The sequence below is a fragment of the Rhamphochromis longiceps genome, linkage group LG20, assembly GCF_057381845.1.
Source record: "Rhamphochromis longiceps isolate RC_006_pf linkage group LG20, R_longiceps_female_GT1.1, whole genome shotgun sequence".
NCBI classification, from domain to species: domain Eukaryota; kingdom Metazoa; phylum Chordata; class Actinopteri; order Cichliformes; family Cichlidae; genus Rhamphochromis; species Rhamphochromis longiceps.
Window position 1 is genome coordinate 4,597,179 of NC_140576.1, and position 17,940 is coordinate 4,615,118.

Genomic DNA, 17,940 nt, shown 5'->3' on the forward strand with positions numbered 1-17,940 from the left:
CGGGGGTAGTGTAATTGTTTTTGCTGGCCACGATTCTCTCTGGAAGGGATGACTGCACAACTCAGATATGTAAACAAGAAGAAACTGAAAGGCAATATGCTGATACCTTGTCTGTTTTCTCTTGATCAACCTAGCTTTTGAAATGAAATTTCTAAGCTCTACCCAAACGCTCATAGGATTCCGCTTGGCAGTAATGGTTGTTTCACAAACCTGCATCTGCTCAACTGAGCATTTCAAACATGTAAATCGCATGTGGAAAATGGAGATCTGGAGGAAATCATTAACTGTGACAGTGCACAATAAAACAAAGAGAGGCCGAGTTAAAGACAGCAGATGCTCAAAGGGTTTGATTCTGCTTATTGGAGCATGACACTTTTAGTGCAGCAGAGAATCTCATTGCGTTTGTCAGAGACAATGATACTTGTCTTGCCAGTGCCCTGCCAGTCATCTGTTCTCCAGAGGCTTTCACTGTATTCATTAAATGCTTATGCTTTTATCCAAACTCGCATTTCTTCGTATGCTCACACCTGCTGTCATTTTTGCTCACAAAATCAGGCTGCTTGTTTTCCAGCAGAAGACAGCTTGTAATGTTTATCAGACTGTAGATGCGTAGACTTCGACTAAATCTGTCCTGAACATCCATGTTTTTAGGCTTCCAAACTTTGTTAGGGAAGGGGGAGTGGGGATTGGGCGTTAAGTGTTGCTCTGCCTGATATTGTAATCACAGCCAAATTATGCACAGTAAGAATAATGACTGTGCTGTGATTTTTAATATATGTGTAAAGTGATCACATAAAGAAAAGTCTCAGCTTGTATACTCAAGCTCTTATACATGTCTGCATCTTAAAAACAAAAGCAGAGAATATCCAAATCCAAAAATTGGAAACAATGCAAGCCCAATAAATACATTGTTGAATACACCGCTACAGCCATAACATTTTGAAAAGGCAAACTGAGCATTTTTTGAGCATGTGGGATTTTAATTGTTCTACTTTATTTTTAAAATTTCTATGTAAAGCTACTTGAATTCTTTCCCCTATAAATATGACTTTTGCCAACATCCCCTGTACTCTTAATAAGGCTGATTTTTACATTTCAGTATATGTCAGTAAAGACATGGTTTGATCATTGTTAGACTAGTTTCCGGGTTTTTCCAAGTGTACCTGCATAGGCAGAGACCACGCTCACCAGCTTTTAATGCACACCCAGTCATTTGTTCTGTAAGCAAACCAGAAATCGACAGAAACCAGAAAAGACAGAAACTGCTTCAAGCGCTTCGAGGGTTACTGTTAGCTGACTTTTAAGCGTAAAGCCAACTAACAGTAACCCTAAAGAGTTAAATGGCATCTATTGTTTGAAGTAATGCGACAGTGCAGTCAGTTACATTTTAAAATGAAAATTTCTGACATTTAAATGGGAACTAATTTTCAGTCTTCAGTCTAGTCTTAAATGAAAATTACCCAGCAGCCCACTGCACTGGTGGTGTCACAGCTTCACGATCTAGTATAAAGAGGGAATAGACAAACAACTCATTATAACAGAGCATGTATACCGCTTTAGCTAACGTCATTAAGGACTTCTTCTTGAAACAAGGAATTCACGCAACACAGCCACTGGGATGGTGCAGTATTATTGGGAAACTACAGGCTACTGCAGACTAACAGGTTTTATGTATTTATCCAGGTGATTTAAGTGGGTATGTGCTTATTGTGGTTGCTGTTAAAAGTTAACACCCAAGGGTCATCCCACTTTGCAGTTACTTGAAAATAAAGTAAATTTAACAAGCTCATCGGTTTTTGTATGTGGGTGTACTGGAGATGATTAGCTACCTTTATCTTATAAAGGGGGAAAAAATAGATTCATGTAATAACACAAACCAGATTTTTTTCATTGTTAATATCACTGATTTGGCTCTCCTACGTTTATCTCTTGAGTGCATGTTTTATAAATAGCAAAGCAGTGGAATGCTGCCTTGATAAAGTCTGATAAAGTTGAACTTAAGACCCATCAGGAAACAGTCCAGTTTGCAAACACACAGCTTTTTGGGGTTAGTGTTTGTGTCAGCACAGGGGCAAGACTGGACATCTGTCTCCCAGTGATCTATAACGCCCACAATCCCTCCCACAGACTGTCGGCTTTGGCACTCGGGCCCTACACCGGTTGCTGTAGTATGCCCAGCCACCCACAACAGTGGCTGATCTCGCAAGTATAACAAACAGCAGGCTAACAAAGAGGATAGAAAGCAATAGGACACACAGCAACAGAAGACCTTAAGAGCCCCATGCCATCATAACTCCACTTCAAAATGGAGGCCTTTGTTCTGAGATTGTTAGAGAGGACATCATAGCAAGGTAGCAGCACATCTTTTCATCCTCAAACACACACTCACTCCCACTCACTCACAGCCTGCTGTCGGTGAAGGAGATCCTCTTCCTGATAGGGCTTCAGAGAAAGGTATTCCTCTGGGACTGTTGTTGAGGGATTTCTACAATTCTGCCGTGCACTGATTAAAGGAACACTTGTAGATAATCCTTTTAAAAATAGGTCTTTGTTGTGGCAGTGGAGGAGTGAGTGAGAGTGCGAGGGGCAGAAAAAAAGGCCTAGATTTGGATTTTTAAATGGTTATATCACCTTGGTATCTGCCACTCTGCTAAGATAAATATTTAATGACAGGGTGGCTGAAATAGAGCTGTTACAGACTGCTGGTGAGAAATTGAGCTTCTATTTAGAGCCCATACTGTTCCATAAAGTCATGCCATTGGTAGACAGCCCAAGGTTATTAGTGTGGTATGAGAGTAGTGTGTGTTTGTGGTGCGCCTGTGGGCTGATGAAGAGTTCTCACTCTTTTCTTGCTGCAGTGATATGAAGGAGAGTATTTAGTATTAGTATTTATTTATTTATTTATTGTCATTGTCAAGAACAATGAAATTGCGTTTGGGGCTTCCATACAACCCAAAAAAAAAGAAGAAAATAATAAATACCCCTTAAAACCCAAGTGTACATATTTAACCCAGTGTGACTCCAATGCAATAAGACAATCCTTAGCAATAATGTTCGTAGAAATTCAGAGAGAAATGCACTCGGTCTGCTATTGAACATTCACTCATGAATCCTTGATGGATTACATGTGTGTGTGCACGTGTGTGAGAAACGTCATTGTTTGTGGCAGCAGCGCCGCAATCTTTAATGCACAACAGGAACGCTGTCCAGGTGCACCACACTTGAACTACTTCCAAAACAGAAACAGCTGCATGTTTTGCCCTTTACTGCCTCAGATTTGCTCTGTTTCATTTCACATGATCTCTGCCCTGTGGGTTCTTGTTCGATGTCATTCACGTCATGCAAAATTGATTGCAAAGGTTTGCATCGGTGCCGAATGCAATGAAGTTATTGCAGTGTAAAGACAGATTTCCCAGCATCGATTCTCCTGACTTTACACTTTAAATCTCTTGTGAAAAAGAACCTTTCAATTGACATCAGTCTTGGCTTTAGAGGTTTGGCCAGGATTATGAAGTGAAGCCTCTATTAGGACTTGAATGTTACTGCACAGCTCATTTAAACACTGATCTACGCTCTGCTTGATTCATCCTGTTTACTCATTACGTGATAGCTGTGGTGAAAGCAATTACTTTGAGCTTTCAAGTACCTTGCTTTTGGTCACACTGCGGCTCTTATTCATTTCACTGGCGTTCCCAAGGCCCCGAGGCTTCCAATCAGCCCAGTGAGTGGCGTGCACTAACATCTTGCCTCTCTACGTAGGAAATAGGTGGGTAAACACAGCAGAGTCCTTGAAGCACTTCCCATTGCTGCTATTGGATTACCAGCTGCCTTTCCGGGCCTCATATGCACAGATGAGCGCCAAGATCAATGGAGCTCTTAGTGCGGCGCTAATTCGATCAGGACTGGCTTTGCCACTGCTGATCAGAGATTTTTTTTTAACTTAAAACAAAAACGTAATCAAGTCGAGCCCATGTCCGATAGCCCCATATTTTCAGCTCCTCCAACTCCCGTAGACATCAATCAGGAGGCGTTTCATATTCATTATTGAATTGTTGGGTTGGCTTGCTGAGAGAGAGGTGTAGAGATGGAAGCAGTGAACTGCTGTGTAAAGCGATCCGGCCGGTTTTCGCTGAGTGTAGCAGGAATACTGCCTTTTCTCCAACAGAGCAACTGGGATCATAAATAAGCTAAGAGCATGTTTTTAGAGGGATGAGGCATCTCCCGCGTTGACAGTGAGCAGAGAGAAAGGGTTGAAGGGCATATTGACCCTCTTGTTGTGGAAAGCAAAAAGCAGACTCTTACTTGCCTCCCCTCCCTCCTCCCCACCCTGTTCCCCATTAATTATTGTTTGATGCTAACAAAGGAGGGAGGGGGGCACGTTATGAAACATAATTATTCATTGCAGCATTTCCCCTCGACGAGCCTTATTCCCCCCTCCCCTCGTGCTCAGTGAAGAAGCTGCCAGGGCTGTCAATTGAGTACAGCAGGCAAAGATGTCCCCTCAGCCTTTTAAGGAGGGGACAGCAGGGAGCAGGGTGAAGGACGCTATTTGCCCCAGTGATATATGAGGAGAGACAGCAATATATGTAAGGAGCTGCTGAAAGAAAGATAGAAGGTCAAGGCACATTACACTCCAACCATTAAACTGGCTGAGCACATAGTCTGACCCGAACTGCAAATACAGTTGCTCGGGAGCAGCAGCAGCAATTTTTTGTTTATATATCTACGTGGTGCGTGTCAATGGCCTACACATTTCAGATTGACACGTGTGTATACACACAGATGAATGCAGCACTGTAGTGAAAATGCTCTCAGTGGCTTTTTATAAGCTCGCAGATGCAGTGGGAAGCTATTTTAACAAGCGTGTAGCTGCACAAACCTGCCCTCCCTAGATTTTCACCAAAGCGACGGCAATGGCAGACGTGTTTAAGACCGTTTTCCTATGCATGAACAGAGCATATGCTGTATTTAAACAGAATGCAAGCATGGGATTAGGTAACAATTGTGTCTCATAGCACTGGGGTAATTTAGTGCAGTGCACATTATTATTTCTTCCCCTGGTATTATTTTATTGAATATTAAGAAGGCAAGCTGTTCTTAAATTTTATGCTCTTGGCACAGGCAGGTAGTGTTTTTAATGTCATCAATGGCCCGGCGACAAGAGGAGAAGTCTGCAAGGCTGCCATGGTCAAAGCCTAACATTAACATTCCTGGAATATTTGAGGATTATTCGCATCAACTCACACACACAGCCAGCTCTGTTCACCTTTGGTTTAGAGGAAAGAAAGGGGAAAAAAATAGCGGGACCATAGCCTGCCTGAGATTTCTGGTGTTGGCTGGTATTTTTAATGCGTCATCATTGTTGCACTGTGGAGGATGCCATGCGTAATCCAATGTATTGCAATTGTTATGTATTGGGATGTGGGGCTGAAAAATATTCAGCTTGTGTTGGCTGGAGGCATAGCACACTATCAGTTGGGGATCAAGTCTTCATTTCACACATGAACAGGCAGAGTTAATCTCTGGATCACTACTGTACACCGACTAATGCCTAGCTTCTATTCTTAAATTTTCCCAGAGGCCCATTGTTCCAGGCCCCTGCTGTTAATAATCTTGGAAAATAGTTGCCTTCTGTAGCTGATGCCTTAATTTAGGGGAAGACCTGAGCATTTGCTTGTGTTCCAAGTAGTAAACCATGCAGGTCTGACTCCTCCATGCTCTTTAAAATTAATTGTGTGTATTTGTAGGCTACCTGTGTGTGGCAGGGTGCACTAAAATGCCACTACTGCAAGAGGCCCAGTCGCAGCCACTGCATGTTTTATGAGCTGTCCTCAGAGGATGTGAGAGCTCTGAGCTCAGATCCTACTTGTTCCAGCACTGTTTTCATCACTCCTAGCCACTTCCCCCCCCTCCCCCCCACTCATGCCTTTTTTTTCTCCTTTTTTTTTGGATGAGGGAGACTCATCCAAAAGAAGGCAATGTTAACAACACTGCCCCATCTGTGGGTTTAGTTTAAAAAAGTGTGGTTAGCTCTGTGGAGGCTTCACAGATTCATCATTCATATTATTCTCATGCACAGTACAGAGGGTGCTTTCCCCTCCGCCTAAGATCACTGGCTTGCATGACTGAGATGGTGGATGACAAGGTTGAATGCCACACTGAATATTGTACCCCCCGTCGACTGCTTTCTAAATCTTTTTCTTAAACAAACACATTTCTAACCTAGGAAGCCTTCCTGACGGTGCGTATTTGCGGCGCTTATACGTCGACTGGCTGCATGAGTTATGGCTTTGGCTCCGAGGAAGCTCAAATTAGCATGTAGGATGCAAACAAAAGCGAGTTCTATTTTTAAAGAGATGAATGCTGCGTTTTATTTGGTTTGTAATGGCAATCAGTCAAGTGTTGGTGTTGCGGCGGCAGTTGGTGGTTGGAGGAGAGGTGTTTGCATATAAAATAATAGCCCTGCCTAATTAGAGGTAATACCATCCTGTGGTATCTCGAGGTGGAGGTGTTTTTTTTGGCTCCGATCATTATAAGACACTGAAAGGAAGGATTGTCCTCCACTACCCCACCCCCCATCCTCAGCCATCTGCTCCAGGATGGAGCAGTTTGCCACCACACAGCTAAATAATTTAGGCGGAAAAATGGTTTTGTGTACTGACCTAATGGCTTTGTTTTGGGGAGCTATTCTTTAAGACATCCTTCAGTGCCCCCCCTTTGGCCTGTGCTGTCAGTTTGAAACCTCAGAGCTGTCTTATCTGTCACTCTTATCTATTTATGTTAGTTTTTCCTCAGTGTTGGCACGTCACTCTGTGTGGCATAATGATTAGAGTAGCTGGAGGATGTAGGGCAGCCGTATGAATACATTTCCTCCCCTCTCACGCTCATTTAGACTACCAGTTGGAGTTGAACTGATGGATAGGATCGTTAAGCTGATGGGCAGATTTCGGGAGGAAGAGTGGGGATATTTGATTCCTGAATATCAGAGGAAGTGCTACATGATTGAGTGCACAAATATTAAGAGTCCTTTCAGCAGTTCACAGAATCTCTGTTTATTTATTTATTTCGTTTTTTGCTTTCCCAGTAATTCTTTTTACTGTATACATCTGTTTGATAAACTCATGTAACTCATTTTCCCCTCTGCTAGAGCTCTGTTCTGTTTTACGGAGATAAATGTTTGAAGAAACACACATTTTCCACTACAAACATTCTGAAATGTGTCCCTAGTGTGTATTTATACCTTGCTGACCCCATCTTTACCTTTGGGCATAATTTCTATTAGGGCACACCCCCCCCCCCCCCCCCCCCCCCCCCCCCCAAATTTGTGGGTCCTTCACCTGAGGTAAGAGGCAGTAGAAATGTTTTTGAATGTGGCATTTTTATTCACAGTAAGAAAGCTGCTCGCACGACAGTAGAGAAACTCAATTAGGAGCCACGTTCACCCGAGCGCTTTCTGCTGCCACATACCTCACATTCCCCTCCTCGTGTTATCACTGACACATTGGGAGAGTCTTTTACAGTCCCGCTCACGATTACATTTCTCAAGAGCGCTTCATTTAAAAGAAATTGGAAGGGTTACACCGGACAACCTTGGCATTTCCCTCAGGAGCCGTGTCAGAGCATGATGCTTCATGAAGCAGTCAGCTCCAGCCAGACAAACGTGTCTGACTGAGAGGTACTATGTCTTCAAGTAGCCGGTATAAGGCTGCAAAATGAAGCCCCCGCTCACAGACCCTGCAGATAATGGACATCTCGGATTGTGGAGCGGCCCCCTCTGAGCTATTTGGAGCCCTCACGGAGAGCTCACAAACAGGGACTAGAGGGGGATTTAGCCTTCTTTTAGAGATGGAGTAGAGGCTTAGACCCTGTGGAGCACACAGTACGATTCTTATGTCTGTGGTTGAAAGTGCCTTTGAGTTGTTGGACAGAAAATGTACTTTATTGGTATTTTGCCTTTGAAAGCTATTGTTAGCCCAGAGAGATCTTGAAAATTGTCTTGTTTAATCTTTTTAGGCATTCCGAGTTTATTGAACACATCGTCATTGTGCATGAGAATCATTTCTTGTGCAGCAGTGCTTTGCTTCTCAAGAGTGTCTCCAGGCAGGTTTTAAATGTTGATGTTGGAAAGCCCCAAGCTGTCTATCTCTCTCTGTTTTATTTTTTTAGCATGGCTTTTACCTACTAAACTAACCCCGGATGCCGTCTAAAAATAGAGGCTTTGTGAGCGCAGCTTTAGCGGGGGGGGGGAGGAAAAAAAGATGTGGTTACTCATCAGTGAATTGAAAAACAAGTAGAGCAGACAAGTGTCTTTGCCCTGCCAATGTGAACTAAAACAGAGAGGGCCTCAGAGAATACAGCAAGCCATGATTGCACCAGGTAAGACAAAGCAGGCAGGGTGCAGAGTCCACAGTGAATCCCTTATGAAGCGGCCTGCCCCTCGCCTCCAGCTGAGCCTTTCATTGTGATGTTGTTTCTAGGGGGGCTTGGATGGCAGTTTAGATTAGATCGCACTCAGTAATGGATTGGAGCTGATGAAAACCTGCTGCAGCCCAACATCGCCATGGCTAGGATCCCTGCACTATTCAGGATCTGGCTGCTTTATTTGGATCAATTTGAGTTACCCTCATTGTTAATAACCCTGTGTATATTCATGCTAACATTGTTCTCCTCTAATCTGTATTCATGCGAGTATTTCATTCAATCCCTTCGCAAAGCCGGCCCTTAATCCTTGCCAATCACATTTTGCTACTTCATAATTCTCCAATTGAATATGCCATGAATGACTTTTCAGTCCCTCTCCCAAAACTGACTCTATTACTATGTTGGTATTATTGTTCATAGATTCTTTTTCTCTCTCCGTTTTTTACATTTAAATGTAGAAATTCATGTTTTCTCCATTTACTTTATATGGAAGACAATCAATTACTTAAATTTAGTAGGATTTAAAAAAAAGAAATCCTACAGCTGTATATGCCGTATAGGAGCTCAAGAAGAACATGCTAATTTACTTGTTTTGTTGGGGGTTTTTTCCCTTTAAACAGGTTCTGATTAAAACTACAGTGATGAGCATGGATTTGGGTAATGTGGGTTTGTTGGGAATGAATAAAACATGGCTTTTTAACAAAAAAAAAAGGCTGTTCAAGGAGACCAAGAACTGGGGGGGAAAGCTATGTTTAGTAACAGAAACCTGCTGTGTGGCCATTGTGGGGATGATGTGTTAATCGAGCCACAAACTGTGTGGTTTTTCAGGCCAGAGGTCTCATTTAAACAGGCACGGAAAAGAGTAATGTATTTGAGCGGGGCGCCTCTGGCTCCTAGCCCTTGACTCCATTGCAGTAATGTAAATGGTGGATTAGGTGCCGTTAGCTGGGACCCCCCACCCGCCCCTCCCAAACCCTACCACTGCCCCCCCTCCTTCTCTTTTCCATTAAGACAGCTGGTATCTTTCAAAGGGTCCTGGCCCAGTGATTGATGTGTAATAGCTCCAAACCTCACCTGCCCCCTCACAGCCTTATTCATCGGCCAGGCAGTCAGCACTGCTTTCTGCTAAGCAGTCTGTTTCTCTGCTAGCGGGTGTAGAGCCAGCTCGCTCCTCACTTTCTCATTCTTTTCCCTCTCAGCCATCAATACATTATGACTTCTCATTGTCACAGCATTACTGCTTTAAGCTGACTAACTGCTTTTTACTCACTCAATTTACTCAACTTCAATTATCTGCATCAAACTAAGCAATCGGTGAGCTACAAAATGACCACAGAGAATTGAATATGTTGTTAATCGGTGCGTTTCAACACATTTAAACATGTCATAGTGAGTCTGTGTGAAGACAAAAGTACACATGTGCACACACACAGACACACACACACATATATATATACATATATATATATATGTGTGTGTGTGTGTGTGTGTATATGGGAGTTTTTTTCCCCTTTAAGAGTTAATTAGTATAATTATGTTAACATAAGCAAGGTAATTGGAGATAAAGAATTTGAGGCAGTTCTGTGGAGTGTATCCAGATGTAAACTAATAGCACCTAGATGTTAAAGGTACTAACTAGGCTTAGAACTGCCTCCGACTTCAAAGGAGAACGGGTCAGTCCTCCATTTGCAACAGTTTAGTCTCCTTGCTGGTTTCAGTGGAAGAGGCTTATGTTACTGATTAGAGGAGAGACGAGGTTCTTAGCTCATACGCCAATTCTGGCAGCCCTCAGGATTAGAGCTGTGCTATCAAATACTACCTTCATTAATGTTTTCGTGTACCTCACACCTCCAAAACACGCTGCCGGATATAGACACAGGAGAAAAGGTGTGTGTGTGTGTGTGATCTGTATTTTGACACACCATCTCGGGTATGTTACATTGGCTGTGTGTCCTTGCATGCACATGCCCGTTGGAACTCTTCAGAGCCCTCGTGTCTTCTGCGTCTGCTAATGTGTGCGCCAGCAGCCCAGTGGTCGCTGTGGTAACTCATCATTAGGTGATTAATGGGGCTGTGACGAGGCTGCAGTTTAATCAGGCCCGGTGTTTGTGTTGAAGCCGACGACAAGAGCAGCTGCCCTGTCAGTTGGTGTCTGCTCGCGAGATGACAGCACCCGCTGCTGAGGACTGCCGTTGTCAAATGTTCTTCATTGTAAGTGTGTGTGTGTGTGTGTGTGTGTGTGTGTGTGTGTGTGTGTGTGTGTGTGTGTGTGTGTGTGTGTGTGTGTGTGTGTGTGCGTGCGTGCGTGCGCCAAAAGCCTTTCTTTCACCTTTTGCTTTGCTTCTATTCTTCACCTCACGTTCTTTCTGGCTCTGTCAATAAGCACTCGTCCACTTCCAGATATGCTTTATAAAGCCTTCGTTGCTTCACCTGCCTGAATCTGTATCCGTCCCTCATTTTTCACTCTTCGGCTTCCATCCGGTCATCATGACCATGGTATAGTGAGTGCTGATTGCCTGGTCTGATCCCTCTGGGGGCTGTAATAACTATTTCTAGTTAATTTGTTGCGGTGGGGGGTAGTAGAGGGGGGGCAAACACTGGCTTTAAATGAGTAGCCTCCTTCCTTTGTAGGCGCTGTGTGCAGAGGCTGTGTGGTGCAGACAGCGTGCTGCTTCAGCTTTGCACACTTTGCTGTTTATGGAGGATTTTTTTATTATGACGTGGGGAAAGTGGTGGCTGGACAAAGATAGCTGCAAGTGGCTGAGGACCAGGCATGGCGAATGAGTGACTCTGCCTCGATCCTCTGCCTTTCCTTACCCAGTGGATTGCTGTATCCTTCCCTCCAGAGCTGTCGCTTCACATTAACGCAGCGGTGACTGTCAGCCAGGGCAGAGGGCTGGGGTGAGGGAGGAGTCCAGTAAGCCAGCAGAATTGAGCCTGGTGTCAACAGAAACGGTCTGCAGAGAAGCCAGCCTGTTAACTCTGTCATTGAGCTTTATGCTGCAGCTTTCCCGTGGCCTTATAAACTACAAACAGCGACTTCTGCCAAAAGAAAAAAAAAAAGAACCCTCATAGCATATTATCTCAGAGGAATTCTGTTGGCTGGCAGCAGCTTCTTTACTACCTTATTCAGTTATGACTTCCCTTTAGCTCATTGTGTTACAAATACTCTAGCCGCGGCGCTTGTCTTCCTGTTGTTCTCTTTTACCCTTTAATAAATCTGTTTTAGCACCTTTCTGAAAGCGTGGAAATATGTTAGATCAGGAAGCTCGAAGGTTTTGTTCTTTCATAAAGCTGCTCTGTGCTCTCCGGAGCATACTTGGCTGTGGAGGAGAATGCCAGCAATTACTGTGATGCTGAGAAGAGTCGGCAGAGCAGCCTAATCTCCAAGAACTAATGTTGCGTTTCTTACCCCCAAAAAAGGTGTCATCCAGTATTGAACAACACTTTTAATGTTGTTTGTATTTTGTAAAAATGGTGGTTATTGATCCGAGTTAATTGCGCTTCTTCTTTTCTCCACAGCTTTTCTGAAACACTGGGGTTGTTGGAGTGGCCAAATTTTCCCTGGATTTGACTGGTAAATTCAGAAGACTGAAGCCCAGGCTCACAGTCTACCTTTCACGGAGGCCCAGCCGTGAGAGGACTGAGGAAGGCACGTGGCGGATCATGACGGCCGATAAAGAAAAGGAACGGGAGAAAGAGCGGGACAGGGACAGAGACAGGGACCGGGACAAAAGAGAGGCCGGCAAGTCCCGCCGGCAGGATGGGGACCGGGGCGACCGTGAAAGCGAAAGCTCTCGGCCCCGACGCAGCTGTACGCTGGAGGGCGGGGCCAAGAACTATGCAGAGAGCGAGCACAGCGATGACGAGGACAACGACAACGGGAGCACCGGCGGAGGCAGCGGCACGGCCGAGGAGGCTGGCAAGAAGGGCAAAAAGAAGATGCCTAAGAAGAAATCACGCTACGAGCGCACAGAGAACGGCGAAATCACATCCTTCATTACAGAAGATGATGTTGTTTACAGACCCGGAGGTAAGTCCCAGGAACCCTTAATCTAGTTGTGTGAGCCGGTGGGCTGCATTCATCAGCTTGGCTACTAAATGATTAAACTTTCCCAGGTCATAAGCCCACATTTTCGAAAGCATACTTCACTGGATTTGTCAGATGCTGTTTGCAAACACACCATTAAAATTTGGCTCTTCTTCCCTGAATCAAGAAGTGAGAAAAGCGAGAAAGCAGTGGTGGTTAAGCAAGCTCAAGTGTGAATGAACAAAAGGACCCCTCTGTGATGCCCATAAATGTCCTGAACAATTCAGTTTAATATTCGTTATGCAGCATCACTTTACATTTTACAACAGTAACCTCATGGCGTTGTCAGTGTTACAGTTCCCTTTGAGCATGCACAGTTGGAGATCATGCTCTAATACAAAAGCATCCTCTGTTAGAGCCAGTGCCCCATCATGACGGGTTTTAGGAAAGCCTGTGCATGTTTTTGCATAGCTTAGCTTCAGCGTCACTTGCACTTTTTAACATAAGCCACTTTCTTTAGACTAAGTTTATTTTAGGCATAGGGGAAAAACTGACATTGATTTATCAGTGATTGATTCTTGTCACCTCTGCTGCCATAAGCTGCTGAGGAATTGCAGATTCTCCAAAGTTGCAGTTCTCCAGCAGCAGAAGTACTCCTTCAGGCTAGAGGCCAATGCATCATACAATCAATTCCAAGTTGACCCACTCTGAGCTTTGTCTTGAGCTTAGTCAATAAAGCAAAGTGGTGCTTCAATAGATGATACGATAGAGACAGCCATGATAATGATTTCATTCCAGCGCTGTCTGACTCACTGAAAATATGCTATCTCCTCTGGGGCCAAAAGGTACTCTACTTTCTGGGAGAGGATTTTTTTTCCCGAGCTACGGCGGTATGTCTTGAATATGTCGAATAAACGAGGATAAAAAGAGAAGCGACCTTTTTCGTGGCTGTAAACACAGCCCATCTTTTACTTGCTGTTTAAATTAGTTGTATTAGAGGCGGAAATGTCAGCACTGAGTGACGGAAAGAAGCCAGGCTAACTAGCTGTGTCTTTTACACCGCTCACTGTTATCTTGCCTTGCACCTAAATCATTGCCTTCATGCTTTTATATTTCTCTGGGAGCTTGCAAAAGGTCAAGTACTGAGGGAGGGGAGTGGCCCACTCTGCTCGGGTATTTAATGGGAAGATGTAAGAAGTTACAGCGACTGTGTTAGGCTGTCTTCTTCAACAGTCTACCCAAACCACACGTCCAGAATCATCCTCAGGCCTCCTTTTATTCTATTTCATCTACTAAACAGATGAATTCCAGTAGGTGCAGTGAAACAGCCAGACCTGCGCTTTCAGCCTAGCTGCGTAATCCGGTCAGCTAAATTATCTCTGCGCTGGTATCAGTGGAAGTCCTCAAGCAAGCAGTCACACTGAATCAAGCCTTGTTGTTGCTCACACTATTTCTGTCTCTATCACTCTGCGGAAGTCTCCACTGAAGCCTTTTTTACTTGGCATTTCATGTTTAATAGAGAGAGCACCGACGCTGGGTCTCATAGTCGACCATGCGAGGTAGGGGGCGGGCTGGGGGAAAGGGGTGAGAAAACAAAAACAGAAGCAGTCAGTTATATCAATGAAACATTCAAAAGGCATATAAACAGAGTCGACCGTCTCAGTGGATTAGCTCCTCCGAATATTTATATTTCCACAACCGAGCGAACAGCACGGACAGGGTCTGGTTGATGTGGAATATTTACGTTTCCTGTCCTCTCCTTCTATTAGTTTGACATTTGTGGAGTGGCCTGAATGTCACAGCCTCCTCGCGTCATGTAGACTGAAGCTGTTAAGATTGGTTTAGATTAGGAATGAGCCACGATAGGGTAGTGACGGCCCCAGCGTCGGTACACTCGTTTGTAATTTACCTCCTGTTGTCAACATGGAAGATCCTCCACCTCAGCAGCCGACTTCCTGCTGTCTCCTCTGCTTATTGTTCAAGTGACAAGTCGTGTTTGTGCACGCGCGTGTGTGCTCGCTTGTGCGTGTGTATGTGAGAGTGCTTGTTTCCTACAGCTTGGTCATTGGTAGCAGCCTTCTTGCAATCAGATTTGATGTGTGCAGCTTAGGCAGGCACAAAGCCTGCAATGGATTATGCTTTACTAAATGTTAAATCCCTTTATAGCCGGCTAGTGACACACAATATGTAAAACTGACCACCCTCCAAGAGGGATTTACGCCACCCCAGATGTGGGGAGGGGAAGAATGTGATGGAGAACAGCGCAGAAAGCGAAAGAAATCGTGAACCAAAATGCCGTTTTGATTGCTTTTGTCACAGGGGAGATTTAGAAACATACAGGCCTGTGTTATCACATAAAAAAGAACAGTTAAGCTAGTATTGAAACCATCTCCCTACTCCTGGTCCTCAGCCACCCTCCAATCTCTCTGCTTAGCCTTTCTATCCCTTGAAGATGGGTTCAGGCAGCTTAGCGCACATCGATTGGATGGGGAAGTGCAATCGGCCAGTAGGTGGGCCTGCAGCTAACTCTAGCTTTGCTGCTGTTGTAAAAGGAATGGAGGAGTTTGCCTGGTGGTGTCCAGGGGACTGTGTCCCGGGCCATTTGTATGATCGGCTGCTGGGGTGAACAGCTAGCTCGAGCAGACATGCCAAATCGATCTGTACCCTGTGGCTGAGCTCGCACCACTTCCCCGGGCCCAGCCAGACACCTCCAAAGCCGGTTCTCTACATTCATCCACATCCCCACCCTAGATTATAGATCCTCTCTCTAGAGATTATACACACTGCTGTGGTGGATCAATAGAAGACACCCTAGAAGCATAGAAACAGTGCGCACACATACATAGAATGCTGATAACCAGCATTTGTGTACTGAAAAACATACATACACACCCTGTCACATAAAAAGGCATACTTTTAACAGTTGGAAACATGGTTCCTATCTCTGGCAGACACACACCATACAGTGGAGCTAATGGAAACCATCCCCCCTCCTCCTTGTCCTTCTCCCTCACTGTATGTCACACAACATGGCTACTGCAGCAGAAACACTTGATTCATTTTAGTCATTTTTTTTCTTGGCAAGTGTAGATTTGTGTAGAAGGTGAATCATATATGCAGAAAGATTGAGGCTAGACTGAGAAACACACTGTGTGTGTTGAAGGATTTGTTGATGTGGGCAACTGGCACTCCTTGCTGCAGTCACCACAGAACCCTGGGGTCGTATGCTTACATGTGTGTTTGTGAGTCTTGCTGTATCTCTGTAACGCACAAATACAACCAACAGTTGTTCAAACTTTAGAACAACTGTTGGTTGTCCCACAAACTTGCCATGTTCTTTATGTTTATAAGGGCTTCAGCTATCCTTTTCAAATATACACTCATTACCATCAACCTGTTTTAGCTTTGATTGTGCAAAGTTACTATCCAAAATAGAACTACCCACACTGATCATTAAATGTCTAAATTGTTGTCAGTATGAATCTTATTGGGAAACCAGGAAGTTGTGAATCTGTGAATGTTGGACTAGTTTTTTAGAGCCAAGACAGCCAGTGTAGTACAGAAAAGGCAGCACAACCCATCCGCTACCACAGCTAGCTGTCGATCAGTTTGCAGTTTCCATTCAAGCTAACATAGGGGACAAGCCCTTGGAGTCATTTCATATTGAAACATAGCAGTGTGAATCTGTAGCCTGTCGTTAACTGAACAGATCTATTTTTAAAAGGGCCCTCTCCGCTCTCCCATCTCTCCCCACGCTAGAGACTCTGGGAAAAGGGCTTTTTAGTGAAATCCAACCACCTGCCGACTGCTAAATGAGAAAGCGTGGGCTAGCCGAGAGGGAAAGGAGAGGGGTGGGGGGGGTGGTGGTGTTGTCAAAGAGCTTCTGTTCTCCCCTAGGAGCTCAGTCAGCTGTAGGCCTGCCCTATTGTAGAGAGCTGATGGTATCGCTTGCCAGGTATTTCCCACTGCTTTTCCAGTGAGAAGAAGGGAGACTTGTTGGGCTGGTTGTTGAGACGAGAGGAAGGAAAGTTGAGGAAGAATCAAGTGTCTGTTTACCTTCAGGGCTCGACTGCCTGTTGCGCACCCCGCTGAGACTAGCCCAGCAGGAAGTGGCCTTGGTCATCAGCTGGTCTTGCTCAAGAGAGCTGAGGTGAATCACTAGTTGCACCACTCTTATCTTTCTTCTATCTATATTTCGTCTCACAGCTCTGTACTTTCAGTATTTCATGTTGTGTGTTTAATTTTAAGATCAGTAGGTTCAAAGAATATTGTTGGGGGTGGGGTTGTTGCTGTCGTTGTTGCTAGCTTTGCTAAAGCCGCACACATCTTCATTGCCCGTTTGAGCCGAGCACCACTTCTGACAACGCAGGTGCGTCCTGCCTCTTGGTTATCACTCACCACCTGCAAGCACGGCTTAAACAAACAGTCGCTTTTTGATTTAATAAGCCCGTCTTGCTTCCTAAAATATGCACCCCCCCCCTTCCTCCCCTTACCACTGTTTACAAAACACTGGCATACATGGCTGTGTTCACAATGTGACCTTTCCATTGTTGCTGGCTCATAAAAGAAATCCAAGCAGATATTATCTAAGAACTCCACCTCCTACCCACCCCCACCTCCCCTCCTCTGCTGGAATGCTGCAGCAAATTAAACAGCATTTTATTTGCTTGATACGGAGAAGAGAATAGGACATGCCTCCTTTGCTGAGGCTAGGTGTGTTTTAGATTAGACATGCTTGGCAGCCATGAGAGAATGGCTGGCTGAACAATGAAGTACAGCTGAGAAAAAAAAAGACTGAGTGTGTGTTTGTGTGTGTTGTGAGGTTGTAACAGTGAAAATTCAGCCGCTTGAACTCAGCAGGTACAGTTTAAACGGAGAAACAGCCGCCACCAGGATCAGGTTTCGGTGAACTGCACTCTGTTACTTCTTGATTATCTCCCTTTGTCGAAGTATCAAGCTCGCGCTCCGTCTCTCTCGGCGTTGCAGTCAGCAGTGGATTCCAAGCAGAAAGGCGTAAACGTATGGTTTTTGAATGATTGAGCGCTCATGTGCAAAAAAAAAAAAAAAAGCACCGCCGTGGCTCTCCTGCCTCCTGTGAAGCCTGCATCCATTCGCCAGAACACACTATAACCCTAAAAAAAAAAGCCCATCCCCCACATGGACCCCCGCCTCTGTTAAATACCTCGCCCCCTCCCCTTTCTACTTCTCCACTTGAGCGAGGAGACCCATTTCCAAATGCACAAAATGGCAGGAACGTTTAACCAAACCAGGCAGACCCCCGGAGGAACCGCTTGGCCCGGTTCAGCCTTCCTCCCCGCCTAACCCCCCACTCACCCACCCAAACCTCCCCGAGCTCCGTCGCCTCCTCCTTTTTGTTCAGATGACAGAGTCTGAAGCGTTAACTTGGATTTAACTTTCACATTCATTGAGATTCGTGTTCGAGTCAATTTCAGAGAAATGCCCTTGAGGCGGTAGACTTTTAGTGCCCA

At 44.8% G+C, this 17,940-nt stretch overlaps 1 protein-coding gene across 6 annotated transcripts in view; it reads left to right on the top strand.

The window, feature by feature from the left end:
• rerea (arginine-glutamic acid dipeptide (RE) repeats a) overlaps positions 1-17,940 on the top strand; it is a 130,317-nt gene that overhangs the window by 46,008 nt on the left and 66,369 nt on the right. For all 6 annotated transcript variants that reach the window (XM_085393043.1, XM_085393045.1, XM_085393044.1 and 3 more), the window contains one exon: positions 11,944-12,454. In XM_085393043.1, coding sequence (XP_085249169.1) covers positions 12,088-12,454 — 367 coding nt within the window. In that variant the 5' untranslated portion in view covers positions 11,944-12,087. The remainder of the gene's footprint in view (positions 1-11,943; positions 12,455-17,940) is intronic.